The 20,113-nt window shown below is 49.7% G+C and overlaps 2 protein-coding genes across 3 annotated transcripts in view; both read right to left on the reverse strand.

The window, feature by feature from the left end:
• LOC101599363 (RAP1 GTPase activating protein) overlaps nucleotides 1-6,042 on the reverse strand; it is a 76,349-nt gene extending 70,307 nt beyond the window's left edge. Inside the window, exon 1 of one of the 2 annotated variants that reach the window (XM_045149256.1) lies at nucleotides 5,975-6,042. The gene's annotated coding sequence lies outside the window, so the exon portion shown is untranslated. The remainder of the gene's footprint in view (nucleotides 1-5,974) is intronic. The other variant, XM_045149255.1, reaches the window with a different exon arrangement.
• An 8,225-nt stretch (nucleotides 6,043-14,267) lies between these two features.
• Usp48 (ubiquitin specific peptidase 48) overlaps nucleotides 14,268-20,113 on the reverse strand; it is a 90,062-nt gene continuing 84,216 nt past the window's right edge. Inside the window, exons 22-23 of the mRNA XM_045149089.1 lie at nucleotides 17,777-17,803; nucleotides 14,268-16,818 (exon numbers count right to left, since the gene is read on the reverse strand). Of these exons, the coding sequence (XP_045005024.1) occupies nucleotides 16,796-16,818; nucleotides 17,777-17,803 (50 nt within the window). The 3' untranslated portion in view covers nucleotides 14,268-16,795. The remainder of the gene's footprint in view (nucleotides 16,819-17,776; nucleotides 17,804-20,113) is intronic.

The raw sequence follows: 20,113 nt of genomic DNA on the forward strand, positions 1-20,113 counted from the left end.
TCATTTGCTTGGTAGTACTGAGGCTTGAGGCCAGGGCCTTGTACATGCTAGACGAGCATTTTACTACTGGGCTACATCCCCAGTGCTCGTTCTTTTTGTCTTTTTACTTATTATTTATTTGCAAGCAGAGAGAAAGGGAGAAATAGAGATAGAATAGATATGCAAGGGCCTCCAGCACCGCAAGTGAGTTTCAGATGTATGCGCCATTTTGTGTATCTGACTTTGTATGGTAGTGATGCACTAAGCCTGGGCCACCAGGCTTTTGAAAGCGAGTACCTCCAACCACTGAGTCATTTCTCCAAACCCTCCCTTTTACACACACACACACACACACACACACACACAACTGACAGAGACACAGAAAAAGAGGAAAAGAGAGAGAGAATTGGTATGCCAGGGCCTCCAGCCACTGCAAATGAAGCCCAGATGCATATGCCACCTTGTACATCTGGATTTATGTGAGTCCTGGGGAATGGAACCCGAGTCCTTAACCGCTAAGCCATCTCTCCAATCAACCCCTTTTAAAAAAATTGTTTGTTTTTATTTATTTGAGAGGGAAAGAGGCAGAAAGAGAGAGAGAAAGAAAGAAGGGGCACACCAGGGCCTCCAGCCACTGCAAACAAACTCCAGATGCATGTGCTACCTTGTGCATCTGGCTTATGTGGGTCCTGGGGAATCAAGCCTAGAACTGGGGTCCTTAGGCTTCATAGGCAAACGCTTAACCACTAAGCCATCTCTCCAGCTCCCAGTCTTCCTTTTTTTTGAAGCAGGGTCTCACTCTAGCTCAGGCTGAAATGGAAATCATTCTATAGCTAATTCCAGGCTGTCCTCAAACTCACAGTGATCCTCCTACCTCCGCCTAGGATTAAAGGTGTGTACAACCACACTCAGCTTCTATATTTTTTTAATATATTTTATTTATTTATTATTCATTTGACAGAGAAAGAAGGGGGGGGAGAGAGAGAGAGAGAGAGAATGAGAGAGAGAATGGGCAAGCCAGGGCCTCTAGCCACCATAAGTGAACTCCAGATGCATGTGCTCCCTTGTGTATCTGGCTAACATGGGTCCTGGGGAATTGAACCTGGGTCCTTTGGCTTTGCAGGCAAATGCCTTAACTGCTAAGCCATCCCTCTAGCCCCTATATTTTTTTTAATTTCCAGAATATTTTAAATGGTTTTCTTTTTGTTTGCGGCAGGGTCTCACTCTAGCTCAAGCTGACCTGGAATTCTGGAATTCACTATGTATTCTCAGGGTGGCCTTGAACTCATGGCAATCCTTCTACCTCTGCCTCCCAAGTGCTGTGATTAAAGGCATGCGCCATTATGCCCAGCTCTTTTAAATGTTTTTATTTATCTATTTATTTATTTCTCTGTGTGTGTGTGTAAGAGAGAGAGGGAGAGGGGGGAGAATACACATGAGTGAGCTAGGGCCTCTTGCCACTGCAAACAAACACCAGATGCATGGGCTTATCACCTTTTATCTCTGACTTTAATGGGAACTAGGAAATTGAACCCAGGCTGACAGATTTTACAAGTAAATGCCTTTAATTGCTGAACCATCTTTTCAACCTCCACTTTTTAAAATTATTGTTATTTTTAAAAATATTTTATGTTTATCAATTTGAGAAAGAGGCAGAGAGCATGCCCCAGTGAGCATGTGAGGGCCTCCAGCCGCTGCAAATGAATTCCAGATACATGCACCACCTGGAGGTGCTGGGTACCGGGGAATCAAACCTGGGTCCTTAGGCTTCACCAAAGTAGCTAGGATTATAGGTATGTACCACTAGGCTCAGGAGAGATCTTCCCCCTTCTTGTTTGTTTCTGCTTCTTGAGACAAGTCTTACTATGTAAGCCAGACTGCTTGAATTTAAGATCCTCCTGCCTCAGTCTCCCAACTGCTGGAATTACAGATATACGCCACCATGCCTTGTGTGACCTTAGATTCTTTTTGTTTGTTTGTTTGTTTGTTTGTTTTGAGGCAGATTCTCACTCCTGCCTGGCTGATCTGATCTGGACCTTACTCTAGTCAACCACGGCCAGCTGCAAAGTCCAAGTCTGAACTCAGGTCTGCTCACTCCAAAAGGAGGCCAGGGGAAGACAGTGGGCTCACTCATCTATGTTGGCAGTGGTGGCAAGTCACTCTGAGAATCACCTTGCCTCACAGGTGACAACCACCATACCACTCACCATGATGGCTGCCACACTGGGTCACCTCGGTCCCGAACTCCTGTCAGCATCTGGATATGCTAGACTAATGCTCATGGCAGCCAAGCCTCCAGGCTTGCAGCAGCATGCAGCAGACACATGGGATACTTTGCTTCCTTTCACCCACTAGTGGGACCCCTCTGTTCTAGGGTGTCTCCCTACCAGCACCCTTTTGTGCCTCTTCTCCTTTCTTCATTTCCAAATCACTGCTTGCCAAGTGCCAATCTTTACCCCTAAAAAGAGAGTTCCCTGGGCTCAAGAGATGGCTTAGCGGTTAAGGAATCTGCCTTTAAAGCCAAAGGACCCAAGTTCAATTCTTCATGACCCACATAAGCCAGATGCACAGGGTGGCACATGCATCTGGGGTTCATTTGCAGTGACTAGAGGCCGTGGTGTTCTTCTCACTCTATCTGCCTCTCTCTCTCTCTAAAAAATAATAAATAAAACTTACCAAAAAACAAAACAAAACAAAAAACAAGAGTACCCTTACAGGCTGGGCTGAAAACACCCAAAAATGTACGCTGCAACTTGGATCCCCTGCCCTCAGTCCCTTCTTCCTGGAGCTGCCCCCCAGGGTAGCTGCTCCCAAAGGCCCCAGGCCTGGCAATCCCTGCGGGCCTAGTGGAGACCTAGAGTTTCTCATCTTCAGGAAGTTTTCAGCTGAGGCCCTCTTGTGCCAACATTGCCCAGCTGAGCCAATCTTCCCTTTCTCATTGGCACAGGGCTGCCTCCACACACCTCAGACTCTCTTCCTCCCTCAGCTGGGCCAGAATGGGAGCCAGGCCCAGAGAGGGAAAATGACTTGCCTGGCCCCACAGCAAGCCAGAAGCAGGGCCAGGCTTGGACTGAGAACCAGCACTCTGGCTGGCCTCAGGTGGGAGACCAAAAGAACACGGCGGAACCCAGAACATCTCACTGCCCCCAACCTGGCAGCCATCTGCCCATGGAAGTAGCTCTCAATGGCAACTTCCCAGAGGTGCCAATCTCTGAGGGCACAAGGACCCAGCCTGGCAGTGGCTATGCCAGGGAAGAGGTGAGCAGAGATCTCCAAGGATTTCCATGCATTTACACCAGCTGGCCCCAGCCCTGCTGGGAGGGAAGAGCAAAAATGCAGGACTTGACAAAGCATCTGGCAAGGTGGCCAAGGGAAGGGAGGCTGGGGCTGCTTGGATCCTGTAATGAGGCTGGTCAGATCTCAGGGAAGCCCTGTCCTGTGATAGCCCAGGGCAAGAGCATCTCCAACAGCCCTGCAAGTGAGTGTAGGCTGGAGGCACAACAGAAGGATCCACTGAGGGAAAACACCAGGCAAAACGTTCTTTAGGCCTAAACTGGGTTCAAAGAAGCAGAAATTGCGAAGAAGGTGAAGTTTTGTTGGGGGCCGTTCAGAGGGGCCTCTGCCGCCCCCTGGGGTGATGAAGCAGTCACATCCCACAGGCAGGAAGCTGATGCCAAGCACGCGTGCACCCATGTGGGCGCCTGAGCATGTCTGCCAGGTTCATTTTTAAGGGCGCACGTTTATTCCCTGCATGTGAATATTATACTGGAGGAGAACATGGAGACAGAGGGTGCCCCCTCCGCCCAGATGAGGGTCTCAGGGGGCACCTCATTTGTGTGTACACAGGGGCAGTGTGTCTCCCATGGGTGGGGTCAAGCAGGGTGGGGCAGGGGTCTTGGCTGGAGCGTGTCTGTGCCACCCTGTGTCTGGGTCGCGGGGTACTTGTGAGTCAGGCCGTGTGTGCGTCTGCGTCTGGCTGGAAGCGGGTCGCAGTTGTTTGCGCAGCATGTGCGGCTGCTCAGCGGCCTCCCACAGCCAGGACAAAGGCCCCGCAGACCCGGACCTGCGGGAGGTGTGAGAGACAGACCTGCCCCAGGAATCCTCCAAAGGCCTCTCTGCCTTGGAACGTGACTGCAGGACCGGGACAGGAAGGGGAGGAAGTCTCCCAAGCATCTCACCCCCACCTGGGCAGACCCTGCTGCTGCCCTCCGCCTCCCCCCCACCCTAGGCATGAGCAGGACAGACCTTCAAACCAGACAAGACCTGCTGCACCCAAGAGGCTATGGGAAGAACCCTGCTGTGTCCTGGAGCAGCAAGAGCTGCAATGGGGGTTCCTGAGACCCTGACAGGCAAGCACCTTAGGGAGGAGGGAAGACAGGGTTTTTTTTTTTTTTTTCAAGACAGGCAGTAACTGGTGAAAATCAGAGTGGGCACATCACAGTTGCGGGAAGTTCAGACTCTAGATCTCCTCCCCCAGCCCACCTCCACCCAGAGATGCACCCCCCAACACACACACACACACACACACACACACACACACACACACACACACACAGGTAGCAAAGGGGAGCAGGCCACAGGAAGCAGTCCAGCCAGCAGGACCGCCACTCTTTATCAGGAAATGAGAATTCTGGAGAATTCTGACTGTTGCCCCAGCAGGAGGCAAGGTTTACTTAGCCTCTCTCAAAGTGTTTCCTCACTGGGGCCAGGGAACCCCTCAGCAGGCCCTGAAATGCTGCTGAGCCAGAGGAAGGTGCTTGCATCCCGCCACCTGAGGATTAATCATTACACTGCAATCTTTTCCCGAGGCTCAAGGGCACACCCACCCCTTGCCCAGACCCTTCCACTGACAGGAGGGGGCGGGTCTGTGAGTCAGGCCAAGGAGGCATTGGGGAACTCTAGCAGACAGAGGGACTGACCATCACCTGGTCCTGCTGCCCTCAGGGACCACAGGAGCTGCCTAGCCACCCATCAGGGCCACCCTCGGCTCAGGTTCTCTCAGTGACTAGGACACGCAAGGCCACTGCCCCAGCTTCTTCCCTCCAGCACCCTCAGGAGGAGGGGTACTGCCCAGTATAGGCGGGGAGTCGGGGACCTGCTCTCTTGGAGAGGAAGCAGTGCCTTCTCACCTCATTACCCCTTTGCCTTTTTCTTGCTATCCACCTGGCAGGGCTTTTCACTCCACCCCTCCTGCAGACCATCAGGGATCTGACCCTCGACTTTGGTGGAGACAGTACTGAAGGACAGAGACAGGTGCCAATATGCCATGCGAAGAAAGGGGATGGAACGTTTTTCCTGAGCCCACTCTCAAGCCTGTGCTGCGACCCCAAAAAGAACTGGATGGGGTCAGACTAAGGATGGAGATAAGGGTCGCTCGCCTTAGTTTATGAATGTGGGTTTGTGGGTAAGCAAGGTTTCTTCGCAAGGCCCCCGGGGTCTCGGCAGGCCCCCCAGAGGCCTTTAGGACGCAGCGACAACCCGATGATTTTCCACCGGCCTCAGATACCACCGAGCCAGGGGAGGCGACGAGGGGGCTGCCTGACTGCGTGACGCGTGCGCCTCGCTCCGCGGCGGGTCAGGGACGGGGACCGGGACCGGGGGTGGTGGTGGGGGGGAGATGCGCTCAGTCCCTGAGAATGCAAGGACATCGCCACCCGCCACCCCCGAGCTCAGGGTCACCGGACCCGAGATGCTCACTTCCCACGACCGAGGACCGGAGCGTCTCCCCCTGCGGTTGCTGGCACCCGGCCCCTGGTCGCCGATGGAGGCAACGCGCCCACTTCTCCGCCGTCCCTCCTCGCAGCCCAAGGCGGCCCTCCCGAGGGCGAGGGAGCACCGAAGGGTGGGACCCGAGCCCGCGGCCGCGGCCCAGCCTCCCGCACCGCTGTCCAGCCCCGCGGCGCCCTTCCCCGCGCCCCGGGGACCTGGTCCCCGCCCGTCCGCCCGGCGTCCCGGCTGCCACCCGCATCCCTGCGCAGGGCCGCCGCGCACTCACCCGCGGGCCTGGGCCGGGGCGTCCTGGGCTCGGCACTCCGGTGCCCGCGGCGGCCGCTGCAGCTCTGCCCGGACGCGGTCGGCTCTCGCCGCCGCCGCCGCCGCCGCAGTTCGGGGAGGGGGGCGTCACGTGACCGCGGAGCGCTCCTTCCCGGCGCCGCTCCCCTCTTCACTGCGGAGCCCGAGCCGCCGGCGCCCTGCACCCCCATCTCACAGCCAGGGCAACTGAGGTCCAGAGAGAGAGGTAGGGGCGAGCTAGGCCCACGCAGCCGGATTGGTTGCAAGGGGACAGGGGCAACTTGTAGGAGAGGCGGACGTGCCCGGTTCCCGCCTTGGAGCACGCTGGGGCCTGGTCAGCGGTGCCCTTTCTCCCCCGGCTCGCCCATGCCCTAACCATCTGGGAAGTCCCTCAGTACAGCTGCGGGACGCTGGATGGGTATAAGGTTGGGGAAGGCCGAGAGCCCCAGCAGGAAAGACCCCGACCCGTCCACAGCACAAACACAGATCTTTCCAGAGACCTCGGAGGACTGGGAGGGCAAATGAACCTAAGGTCACCCAGCAAGAGCGCGCGAACTTCAGGCTGCCCTCCGACTCTCTCCCCAACCTTTCTTTTTTTGTTGTTTTGTTTTTCGAGGTAGGGTCTCCGTCTATCCCAGGCTCACCTGAAATTCACTACGTAGTCTCAGGATGGCCTCGAACTCACGGCCAGCCTCCTACCTCTGCCTCCTGAGTGCTGGGATTAAAGGTGTGCGCCACCTCGCCCGGCTCCCTTTTCTTTTTCTTTTCTTAGATTTTATTTATTTATTTATTTGAGAGAGCAAGAAAAGGAAAGAAGCAGACACATAGAGGGGGAGAAAGAATGGACGCGCCAGGACCTCCAGCCACTGCAAACAAACTCCAGATGCATGTGCCACCTTGTGCATCTGGCTTATGTGGGTCCTGAGGAACCGAACCAAAGTCCTTTGGCTTTACAGGCAAATGTCTTAACCGCTAAGCCATCTCTCCAGCCCGCGACTCCCACTTTTGATAGTCGACCTAGCACTTGCTATTCCCACCATTTCCCCAACCTCAGACTACATTTCATTTAGGAAAAGACCTGATACGCGAGCCCGACTTCAGACTCACTGGGGCTGGGGACCAGGACCACATTTCTGGCCACAATTCACCCTAAGGGAAATTAGGGAAAAACACCAGGTTCACCCCACATAATTTGGGAAGATGCTGACAAGTGAACAACTCTCCTGGCAAGCTTCCCCAGCAGTAGGTGGGGATGAACCTTCACCAGCCCAGGGTCTCAAATCTCAGAGCATAGGCATGAATAGCATCTGGGGCCTGAGTGCCAGCTTTGTTACAACTTTGCCCTGGACAACATGTAGCGCAGCCAACTGTGGTACAGGCTGACAATATAGGGCAAGAGGAAGATGAGAAGGCTAACTCCCCCCCCCCCCCATTTCATGGGCCCTTTGCCACCTACCTAGTACACAGTAGGTTCAAAGCTGTAGAGAGAGGAGACATTGAATGAGGTTGTCCAAGGCCTTCTGGGGATGACGGGGAAAGGGCTATGGTGTGTGTACCAAGTGTCCCCAGCAGGGATCTTCTGCAGACCTGGAAAACAACACCTGAATGTCTACAGAACTTCTGGGTATGTGTGTGTGTGTGGGGTGTGTGTAATGTCAGAAGCCCAAATTTGTGCTCGGGAGGTGGCTCAGCAGTTCAAAGCCTGACGGCCCATGCATCTGGAGAGTTTGTTTGCAGTGGCAGGAGGTCCTAGAGACCCTGGACTCATTCTTTGTCTCTCTCAAGTAAATAACTTTTGAAAAAAGTAGTCCAAATTCTAGGGTTCTCCCAGATTCATTTCCAAAGACCTTTTGGCTTTTTAAACAGGGCGGGGTGGAGCCATACTGAGAACACTCCCTACAGGTGCCTCTTCCCAAAGCCAGGAGACACAACAAGCAGACAGCCAGCTCCCCTCAAGCCTAACAGAGGCACTCCAGATTGGAGTGGGAACCAAGGACATCCCATCTGCTCATATGAGCCAGAGGTGAGGCTGGTGGAGGCAGTGAGTATTATGCAGAAATGCACCAAGCAGCCTGACCCTGTGGTGCAGGCCTGTAATCCCAGTTCCTGAGGAGGCAGAGGCTAAGTACAAAGCCTGCCTGGGCTATACAGTCATTTAAAAACCAACCTGAACAGCTTGGTTAAGACATTGCCTCAACAAAATTTCACAAAGAAAAAAAAAAAAAAAAAAAACAGGCCTGAGGATGTAGCCTTATAATAGAGCACTTGCCTAGTGCGTGCAAGACTTACCATCAAAAAAAAAAAACCAAACAAACAAAAAAAAAAACATAAAGCCCAGGGGCTGGAGAGATGATTCAGCAGTTAGGCACTTGCCTGCAAAGCTTAAGGACCTGGGCTTGATTCACCAGTATCCACATTAAGCCAGATGCACAAAGAGGTGCATGCATCTGGAGGCCCTGGCAAACCCATTCTCTCTTCTCCTTGCTTGCAAATAAACGTTTAAGAGCCCAGTGTGGTGGTCCACATCTTTAATCCCAGCACTCCCAAGGCAGAGGTAGGAGGATCATGAGTTGGAGGCTACCCCTAAGACTACATAGTGAATTTCAGATCAGCTTGGGCTAGAGACACCTTACCTTGAAAATCCAAAAAATTAAAAAGACCAAAGATCTCAGCTGTGTATCCTGTCATGGGCCCCTTGTCCTTCGAGGGTCTAGACCCATAGCCTGGTGCTGGCTGAGTCAACAAAAGAATGAAGGCTCTCTGGTCCACGCTGCTTTTCAATCTTAGCCTCTTCCTCTTTACAGAAAGCCTACTCCTCAACAAGGGGCATATAATCTCTGAGTGTCCTGCAGTGAGGGTACAATTCTGAAGCTGTCAGGGCCCCCGGGAAGGATACAAAACGTGCCTACCACAGGAGGCTGGGTGTGCAGCGTGGCATGGACTGGAGATTGGACAAAGGCCCTGGAGCTTTGCTTTCTCTGTCCCATTTCAATCCAAACCACTCAGCACTGACCACTCACGCATGACTGCCTCTGGGCACAGGCCTTCTCTTTTTCACACTTAATATGCTTCTGCCCAGCCACCACCCTGCCCTCTACATGGCTGAGAAATGAAAGCTGGTTTCCAAGACCCTAACATCTCCAAGAAAGCTGAGAATAAAAACACAACACAAGCCGGGCATGGTGGCACACACCTTTAATCCCAGCACTCAGGAGGCAGAGGTAGGAGGATCACTGTGAGTTCAAGGCCACCCTGAGACTACATAGCGAATCCAGGTCAGCCTGGGCTAGAGTGAGACCCTACCTTTTGGGGGAGGGGGCACACACACAGCAAATGTGTGGACTCTGAATGGCGCATAAGGTGGTAGGGAAGAGTCCCCAAATGCAATGTAACTTTGGACATAACCCCTACCTCTGCCAGCCCAAAGGACAGAAGGCCAGGGCAGGAACTGCCTACCAGGTCCCTCAGCAGAAGCAAATGCATTCTCCTAGGCATGCTGCAAGGAGCACTAGGGTGCAGGGTGGGAGTGGGGCTAGGCAACAAAAAGCCCCCAGCCCCACCCCCACATACATGGTTCCAGACACAAACAAGCAAGAATGGGAGTTGGTGCTGGAGACTTTTATTTTGGGGGGGGGGGGGGGAGCCTGGCCTATCTAGGTGGGATACAGCCAGGCTAATGTAAAAACACACCGGAGGGGAGTGAAACCCTTGTTATAGAGGTTTTGGGGTCATGAAGGAAGCCAGTCTTCAAGGACAACGAAGAAAAGCCTAAAAGGTGGGAAGAGTGGTGCCTTGGAGTGCTCTGGTGGACGGTGAAGTGTTGACTAACTTGCCCACTGAGAACACCATGCCCAGGCTAGCCATGAAGTAGTCAATTGCTATTCTCAGGGAGCCAGGTCAGCCCAGCACTAACTAGGTTAGCTTTGCCTGGGGTGGGTGGTTTGAAGTGCAGACATAAAATCCAGCCCTTGTTCTGGCTTCCTGTTGAGAAAAAAAAAAAAAGGCAGTACACTCGTTCCAGAACCTAGCACCAGTTGGCACTTCTTCTGTCCAGAGAACCAATGAAAGGCTTTGGAGGACCAAGATGCTGCAGCAACTCCAAACCACCCGGAGGCGACTGACAAGTCCTGGGGACAGCCTTATTTTCTGACTTCCTCTAGGGACTAGTTCAGTGTGGGAGGAGTCTTGGATCGGAAGCCTGGAGGCCAAATTCTCCTCCACTCGCGTTTGATGACAACCTTACAACCAACTTCCGTTGGCACACTTGACCAGGATCATAAAAGATGCTGGCTGCATGATGTTCCCTTGGTTACAAAACAGGAGTGGCAGAGAACTTAAGGTGGGGGAGGGGGAGGAAAACCAGATACAATTGCATGGAGGTTATAAAATCATTGTGACTTTCCAGTTCTTTGACCAATTAGCCGACATTGGTTTTATGTCGCTCCCCCCCCCAATTGGGTCTCACACTAGCCCAGGCTGACCCGGAATTCATTATGGAGTCTCAGGGTGGTCTTGAACTCATGGCGATTTTTTTTTTTGCACAGGCAGGGTCAAGGGTGTTGTAGCAGTTAGCTAGCTGCTGCTCCTACCAGCAGGCTCCATTCCACATGGCTGTGGAGCCCATTGGTCCTCATAGATTGTCTCTGCACACTTTTGTCTCTAAGGCTGTCTGCATTCCCCTCAAGTTAGGCCAGCCGGCCATGGTCCAGCACAGGCGGTGGCTGCCTAGGCCTTTGGCTTCCCCCAGAGTGTGTTCCCATTTCCTGTGGCCCAGGGCACCACCAGCTCAGATCTGGAACTACTACTGTTATTATAGGGCAGGCTTCTCCTGGTCCAAGAGCAATTTCATTTCATAGCCAGTACCAGCAGCTTTCCTCTCCTCCTTTCCTTTCTTTTGACCATGTTGGGAGAGGGGGCATGGTGTGGTAAAGCCCCCTTGTGACCTCAGTACTTGGGAGGCTGAGGTAGGACGACGGCAGAGTTCGAGGTCAGCATGAGCTGGAGTGAAATCCTGCCTCAAAAATCAAAAACAGGGGCTGGAGAGATGGCTTAGTGGTTAAGCGCTTGCCTGTGAAGCCTAAGGACCCTGGTTTGAGGCTCGGTTCCCCAGGTCCCACGTTAGCCAGATGCACAAGGGGGCGCACGCGTCTGGAGTTCGTTTGCAGAGGCTGGAAGCCCTGGCGCGCCCATTCTCTCTCTCCCCCTCTATCTGTGTTTCTCTCTGTGTCTGTCGCTCTCAAATAAATAAATACTTAAAAAAAAAAATCAAAAACAGGGGCTGGAGGGATGGCTTAGCGGTAAAGGCCTGCAAAGCCAAAGGACCCAGGTTCAGCTTCCCAGGACCCACGTAGGCCAGATGCACAAGGGGGCACATGTGCCTGGAGTTTTTTTTTGCAGAACTGGCTGGAGGCGCTGGTGTGCTCATTGTCTCTCTCTCTCTCCCCCTTTCTGTCAAATAAATACATACATACATCAAAAAAACAGGGCTGGGGTGATGGCTAAGTGGTTAAAGGTACTTGCTTGCAATGCCTGCCAATCTGGGTTCCTCAGTACCTATATAAAGCCAGATGAATAAAATGGTACATGCATCTGGAGCTCATTTGCAATGCAAGAGACTCTGGTGTTTCCATTCTCTCTGGTTACACATGAAAATATGTATTAAAATAAAGACTGGAGAGATGGCTTAGCGGTTAAGATGTTTGCTGGCAAAGCCAAAGGGTCTGGGTTCGATTCTCCAGGACCCACATAAACCAGATGCACAAGGGGGCACAAGCATCTGGAGTTCATTTGCAGTGGCTGAGCCCTGGTGCGCCCATTCTTTCTCTCTCTCGGCCACTTTCTCTCTCCCAAATAAGTAAACAAAATAAATAGAAAAACAGTAATAGCCCCCCCCACCACCACTGACTGCTGCATCTCACAACCCAGAACCCCCTGGTGAATACCAGCAATCCTACTGAGGAGGGCCCTTGCAGAATGGGGCAGGGAGCAGGGAAGTCATGGTACCAACACATGGTGTGTCCATACCAAGGTTCTACTTAGTTAAATAAATAACTAAAAGTAGCAACACCTTTGAAGACATTGCAGCAGAGACAGTGCAAAGAATGGAATGTGGGCTGGAGAAATGGCTTAGCATAAGGTGTTTGCTGAAAAGCCAAAGGACCTCGGTTCGATTCGCTAGGACCCATGTAAGCCAGATGCACTTGGGGATGCATGCATCTGTAGTTCGTTTGCAGTCGCTAGCGGTGCCCATTCTCTTTCTCAAACGAAATTTTTTTTCTTTTTTAAGAGTGGAATATAAGAGTCACGGTACCTCAGTGTTCTTTGGGGCACTGCCCTCCCAAAATGATTGGACTGGCACATTCATGACTCCACAGTGGTTACTGATGCCACACAAGAAAAGGTTATGGGTGGGAATAGTATGTTCATATAATTGGCTGGGAGATGGCTCAGCAGTTAAAGGCACTTGCTTGCTAAGCCTAAGTTGAATTCCCCCCTAAGTAAAGGCAGATACACAAAGTGGTTCATGTATCTCTTCCTCAATCAAGGGGAAAAATTAAAATATTTTTAAAAAAATCAACAATTGGGCTGGAGGAATGGCTTAGAGATTTGCCTATGAAGCCTAAGGACCCCAGTTCAATTCCCCAGGACCCATGTAAGCCAGATGCACAAGGGAGCACATGCATCTGAAGTTCACTTGCAGTGGCTAGAGGCCCTGGCGTGCCTATTCTTTCCTCCTCTCTGCCTCTTCCTTTCTCTCTCTCTCAAATAAACAAATAAGATCTTTTTAAAAACGTCAACAATTGTGTTGGACCAGCACTTGGGCCTACCTTGAGAGGGGAATGCAGACAGTCTTGGAGACAGGAGTGTGCAGAGGCACTCTATAAGGACAAATAGGCCCCATGGCCACGTGGGATGGAACCTGTTGGCGGGAGCAGCAGCTAACTGCTACAACACCCTTGACCTTGTCTGTGTTGGGTCCCAAACATAAGGAGAAACCAATGTCAGCTTAAATGGTCAAACAACTCCTGGAAAAGTCATGATTTTACAACCTTCTCTTTCCTAAAATCTTGTATTCTGTTAATAGGCTGAGTTATGGGAGAGTTAGCAGTGTGGTACATTAACCTGACAGAACTGGTTCTGCAGTTTGTTGGAGTTAAGGGGTACACAAGAAGTACCTGTTTCCTGTCCTCTACTCTTGAACAATTATTACTCAATAAACCTACCAAATTAAACAAACGAGTCTAGGAAGTAGCTTCTGAGCATGGGTGGTGGTTCAGCTGCCCAGTGTCCACAGCCCTGCCTGAGGCTCCAGGCATCTGTTTTTAATGCACTTTGGCAAAGACAGAGTAACTGAAGCTGCCCCTTTGATGCAGGGACTATCTAGCACAAAGGCACAGATGTATACACATTCTGACCATGTCTCAGATACCTTCCCATACAACTTTACAGACATCGGGACTCAAGTGGGCGTGATATGTGGCCGCTGGCTCCGACAACCCTAATGGCCAAAGGAAAATTTATGCACAAGGATGACTGAGCACCTGTTCAGCCACTACTATAGCTATGACTTCCAGCAGATGTGTACTGAAGGTCTGAAAAGAGGGTCCAAGGAGCTTATAGCAAGGCGGCTCCAAGACCCCTCTCCAGAGACTTGTAGAGAAGCAAAGCCCGTCATTTCCACTACAAGTCTAATTCTAAACACTTTCTCCAACAATATTCATGAGGACTTGACATGTGGTGTGGTAAACAAGGCAGGGGACACTGCTGCCTAGCGACAGGGAAACAGGCAAAGGCATAGATTGCCATGGTTAAAAAGTAACTGCTGGCATTGCCTGGAAACACACGCTTACATAGCCAATCTCCAGGTTAACTGCCCCCTCTGCCCAAGGGACTCCACAGCCAGCAGGGAACCCCCATCAAGGACTGGGGTGTCTGTCTCCAGAATACACTGCTCTCAGGGAAATGGCTGTGCCTTGTATTTGCAAAGGTTTAACTGTTTTTGTAAAGGACACTCAGGTTCCCTCCCCACACTGTCCTCATACCCTTAACCCTGACCACACATATAACGTGACCACCAGGTCTTAACAGTAGGGACAGCTTTCCCACTCAGGTCCTCTGGGCAGCTTGTCGAGAAAGAAACCAATCATCCCTCCGGTACCCAAAACAGTCTGCTCACTCCCTGACTTCTCCAGTTAGCTGAGATCTGATCCAGTCCCGTGACCACGTTCCAATCACTGGACAGGAGGAAAGGACAAAAAGCTCACTCTGGGTTGTGATTCCACAGAAACAAAGGGACACGCATGTCTTTAATTTGGCAGAAAGGTAACAGTGATTCTAAACAATAAAGTTCACAAATACAGAAGATATTCCCCCTTCCCCCAGGGAATGAAGACATCCAAAGGGTAGCCTACATTTCTGGTCATAGCAACAATCCCTTCCAGCATAGGAGGTGTGTGTCTGCATGTGTGTGTGTGGGGGGTGATTCTTGGAATTAAAGAATAATCCGAAATATAGGGGAGGGGACTCAAGCCTCATAATTTTATCAACTATGAAACACACATACATACAGCACTAGAACCCAGCAAGAGCCTAGGCTTCTACGCAGTTCCAATCTACAAGACAGCTGGACACAGCCTACGAGCTGAACAAGAACCCGGCCTTAGACCGTGAGGGGCAGTGAAGCACACGTGTGCATTCTATGTGATTGGCCAACTATGGGCAGTGAAGCAGCCCTGCCCAAGGGCTCCCGGAGTGTCCCGGAGCACCGGAGTGGCTTTTGGGGGCTGCTGATACAGCAGGCCTGGGGCCTGAGCTCTTGAAAGTGCTGCACTGCAAAGCTGGCATTGGTAGACCAGGTAGGTTGTCAGAAAACATGCTGAGACTGAGGGTACCACCTGCTCATTTGGGCCCAACCCACCTGAATCATAGGGATAGCATTATCAGTCTGGAAGATTTAAAGGCTGTTCTTTAATACAAAAAAAAAGGGGGAGGGTTGATATCCAAGTTAAAAAAAAAAGCCACCTAAAACTGGGATTAATTGTAACTTGGGGATAAGAGATTAGACTTATGGAACTACTGGCACATTTATCAGTCCCCAGCAAGAACCTGCCTTGGCCAACAAGGTTCTTTCTCTGTTCCCATTTTTCCTCTGTGGCACTGAGGATGGGTGAGCCAAGGCTATGTTGGCTAAGCACTTTGTCTCTGAGCCATAACCCCCAGGCCTCCAGCAAGTGCCATGGTAAGGAAAATGGTGATTTACCACTTGGTGAACTTTTACCCAAGTCTTGGCCTTAGCAAAGACGAAGCTGCTTTGTGCTGGGCTCCAGCTTCATTTCTGCAGAGCCACGTAGAGCCACATCTGGACGTTAGGTGCTAAGTCCTTCCCTGAACCCATCCGTGGCAGGAGCAGCTGCTCCTAGAGTGTTCTCCGGGGAGGTGGTGGGTACAGCTCTCCCTGCTGGCACAGGGCTCGTTAGACTCCTCCACCTCCTCAAGGACACTCCGCAAACACAGAGGAGAGACACCAACACCAAGTCAGAATTTCACCAGCCACTAGTACTATTACAAAGCTATTCAGACGGAATGCTAGGTACTCAAGTTGAAATCAGCCTTTCTTGTACATGGATTTGTTTAGATTAAAAACAAAAAAAGTCTGACACTCAAGGAAAAAAATATGTAAGAGAGATGCCTGTGTCAGCATCTCAGCTACAAACGTATACATACATACACTTAATAGAGGGGAAAATATCCCGTTTACAGTCTCATTTAAAAATCCTTCAGTATTCTTAAGGTCGTTGCTTAACTCTTCACTGCTAACGATAATCCTGAGTTGAATGAGAGGGCACACCCCACCCACGCACTCTCCCCCACCCCTTCTGGACCAAGTGATTGAAAAGATCCTTTGGGCATTCATTGCAGGAGAATGCTTGTCATAAAGAGGTTCAAGAAAGAGCAGAGTTAGAAAATAGAAAACAACTTTTTATAAAGACCTTGTTGTTCCAACTTACTCTTCTGGTAAGGTGGTCATACTTTTCAAATGTGCAAGGGTATGTGATTTCCTCCTCCTGGAGGAAGCTGTTACCACATGTAAGAAACACTCCATCATTTCTGAAATGTACCACAAAAAGCCTCTGAAGCCCAAACTGAGACACAATCCCTGGCTTGGTGAGGAAGACACGCAGGTGCCCCCTGAGCCCAACACTGAAAGGCCAGGGTAGCGAGCGGGAAGCAGGCAGTGCTGCAGCTGGCCTGGAAGGGAGTGGAGCTCTGAAGACACGTTCCACGATGACAAGTTCTTCACTTTCATGCTTTATTGAAAGTCGAGTATGGGTCAGAGACAGGTTTCAGTAAGCAGGTTATGTCTCTATCAACAATCACGTTTAGTTCAGAGTAGAACGCTGTCCCATGTGCTGTGATACAAATCCGTTATGGACCAGGACATCTGGCATGAAACTCGAGTCAGGAAGGAGAACAGGACTTGATTGGCTCCCGTGACTATCAATCTCTTACGTAAACATGATTTACTGCTACTCAACTTGGTCATCTGTGCCTGGCCTCATCCTCCTACCCCCTCCCCCTTAAATAGAAAATTTGAAACATTTCTTTCAAGTCTTATGTCCATCAGTGCAATCTGCTTTATTTGACATAAGGCATTTGGGATAGTCACTTTTGAATGGATTTTTTTGCCTTTTGGAAGAGCCATGTGATGGTCTATTTCTTAAATCCACCTTTTCTTTAATGCCCTAGCATGTCAAATTCCTCTTCCCTTCCGGTCACTTCTTAGCAGTCAGCAAGTGTTCAAAGATTAATGTCCAAGGAGACCAGTACCTGGGAAAAGAAACATATGTGCAGGAGTAGGTGGGAGCTAAAATCTGGGAGCCCATGCATTCCGTTTTGCAAGAATGCATCAACAGGGAATATCCAATTTATACATTAACACAGCAGCCCCTTGAACTGAAGGATTTAGCTCTCAGCTAAATCACATTTTGGTGAAAAGCCATGGGCTTCCTATGTGCATCTTCCCAGGTTAATCAGGTTTTACTGATATTTTCATTCTGTGGCCACGTTGGTAATGGACTTTTGTTGTTGATGCTGGCCAGAAGTGCCTCTCCTCAGCAGTGGTAACAAAATCATTGCAAGAGGAAAATTTTACTTAGGCCAGAAGTTAGTGAGGAACTGTTGGAATGCAATTCACACTCTGGTAAAATCACAGCCTGCCCGGACCTCAGGGGCGGCCAGCACAACAAATGTGAAATCCACAAACGTTAAGCTGGCTGTGTTCATATCACTGGGGTGCGAAGCCACAGTGGCAGACAGGGGTGTAAGGCACCAACATGAGTCCACCTTAAAGCCAGCAAATGCCTGAATTCTACCAAATTCCTGACATCTATCTTTTTCAGTGGACCTGTTATGATTCCGCACTATCTTCTATCACTCTATCGATCAATTCCACCCTCACTGCTCAGCTGTGCTGAGATGGGACTGATAGGAGGAACTGGTGAAAGGTTAAATATAAACCTTAAAATGCCACTAGCTAATTTCTCAACCTTCCATGAAAGGAAAAAGAGGAAGAAATGGACATCTGGCAGAAAGAATTCTAACACTGAGGCCCAAGTGCCGAAAATGGTAACGAGGAAGCTTGAATAAAAATGCCTTCAGCTAAATTAATTCCAGTCATGAGGCTCAGATTGGATTAAAATTTGAAATCAAATTATAGCCTTCATTTTAATAGAAAATTACAGCATGACTTTGACATTCATGAACAAACATGACAAATGAAACTTACCTTTAAACCCTTCTTCTGGCATACAAACTAGAGAAAGAAAAAAAAAAGAATCCTATATTGAAAAGGTGTCATGTCAGACAGCTAGGAAGATCACATCAATGCCTCAAGATGAGTTTAAAATAACTCAATTATCTCACAGTGACTATCTGTAATGGTTACTTTTGAACTTCTGGATGACATTAATCTGATGGTGATCATTGTGTTTTTATTTTTATGTAAGCCCTACATATGTACCACTTAAGACTCAAGCATGGTTTGTAGCCAGGACCCACGTTCTGCAGGACTCTGAGACAGCCTGGAGAAAATGACATGGCAGAATTCCTGCAGTGTCTCTTCTCTCCTCCAACCCCACATTCTAGAAGCCTCTGAAGACTCTTGTACCAGTCTCTTCTGGTATTTTAATTTCCTTCTTTTATTTTCATCTACCCTTCTTGTTTTGTGAGTCAGGATCTCATACTGCAACCCAGGCTAGACTGGAACTTGCTTCACTCCCCCTTCCTCAGCTAGTTTACAAGGCATGAGCTGCCATGCCTGGCTTAGTTTCCTTATTTCTAAATAGCATGCTTGTATTAGTTACTTTTATAATCTTAGATAATGATTAGCTTCCTCAATGAAGGACAAAAATTTGGCTCTTCAGCCTCCTCATGGCTAACCCTATCTCACATGCTGTCACTGGGTCTGCTCTCTGTGGAGGCCCTTGGTACACTTTGCTTCTACTTCTTAAGCTGGAAAGCGCTGCACTGATCATGCGTTTCATTTTCTCTGCACCTAGCTCCAACTGAAGTGCAGATCCTTAAAGACCTGTAACCAGTTCAAGACAACCTAACTATCATATTCATTATCTCCAGGAGACAGCCTTCCCCAGTTTCTGTCCAATCCTCTACCCCACACTTCAGGCCAACGCCCACATGGCTTGTAGCAGAATGGTGGTTTTGAAATGGTCCTTCTCTGTCTTCCTCCTGCCCTGTGCTAGACCCCCCCCCCCCCTTAGAGTGCATCCTCATATATATGGAGCACAAGCTGACAAATAAACTTCCAAGATTTCCATAGCTTTAAGGGCCATCAGACAGGTAGGCAAAATGAGTCTGTCCATTTCAAGTGAGGAGTGGATGACTTGTTCCCTCAGAACTGTAGGCATGGTTCAGTTACCTGTCCCCAACTCTTTGTACTAACAATGCTCCCCTCATTTTTCACTGACTATATCAGACCCTTCATAAAATCAACTTTTATTCCTACACATCCATTCCTGATTTCAAATGCCTTTTTTAGGTGGCTATATAATCCAGTCTGACCCTCTGAATTCATGATTTCCTGCCTCAGCTTCCCAAGTACTGGAGTTGCAGGCATGCCCCACCACACCTAGATTAGAGGGCATTTTAAAACTTTCCTGTGCTTTGCACATTATTTCCATTTTGTTTGTTGGCTAGCATGTTGGTTTCAGGTTCTTAGTCCTCAACTGTGTTGTGAAGATGGTTGCCCACTGTGTCTATGAAGTGTGAGCTACTACACAACTGTCGTACAAGTCCCAGTCAGCTGGGTCCAGAGATGGGTTCTGGGAGATGAACTGGCCCTTTTCTATCTGGAGATTATTTTCCTGTATTTGCTTTGTTTTGCTGGAGAGGAATCCCTTTGGGGTGCTTTGATCATAAAATGTTGTTGATAGCTGCATGTGTCTGAATGCTTACTCCTGTATGGTGGTGGTGTTTGGGAAGTCTGTGGAGCCTTTGGAAAGTAGAGCCTTGCTGGAAGAAATGTCACTTGGGCCAAGCCTTCAGAAGAGTCCAGCCCTGCTTGCCATTTGCTCTCTCTCTTTACTTCCTCCCTGCTGATATGAAGATGTAATGTCCAGGATGATGCTTCACCACGAGACTGTGAGCTGAAATAAACCCTCTCCTTCTGTAAGCTGCTTCTGGGAGGGTGTTTCACCTAAGCAATGAGAACATAACCAATACAAAAAACGGGTACTGAGAAGTGAGGTCGATGCTGCAATCAACCCCACTTGTGCTTCTTCAGTCTTTTGGAACTGGTTTGTAGAGGAAATATGGAAGGATTTGGAACTTGGGATTAGAGAAGCCTCACAATGTTGTACAGAGAACTTAATGAATTATTCTGACAGAAATTTGAAAGACCAGAATGCAGAGGAGAAATGAAGACAATGGAGGCTCAGCCCATGAGGCTTGGGGTGGGGGGGAAGGACTTCACTGGGATCTGAGCTAGAGGCACTTCACATGGTATTCTGGCAAAGAAACAGGATATATTCTCCAATGCTAAGAAGTTGAACAAAATTGAATTTAAAAGTGATGGACTTTTGTGTGTTTGGCAAAGGAAATTTCAAGG

Source organism: Jaculus jaculus, chromosome 5 (genome assembly GCF_020740685.1).
Source record: "Jaculus jaculus isolate mJacJac1 chromosome 5, mJacJac1.mat.Y.cur, whole genome shotgun sequence".
Lineage (NCBI taxonomy): Eukaryota > Metazoa > Chordata > Mammalia > Rodentia > Dipodidae > Jaculus > Jaculus jaculus.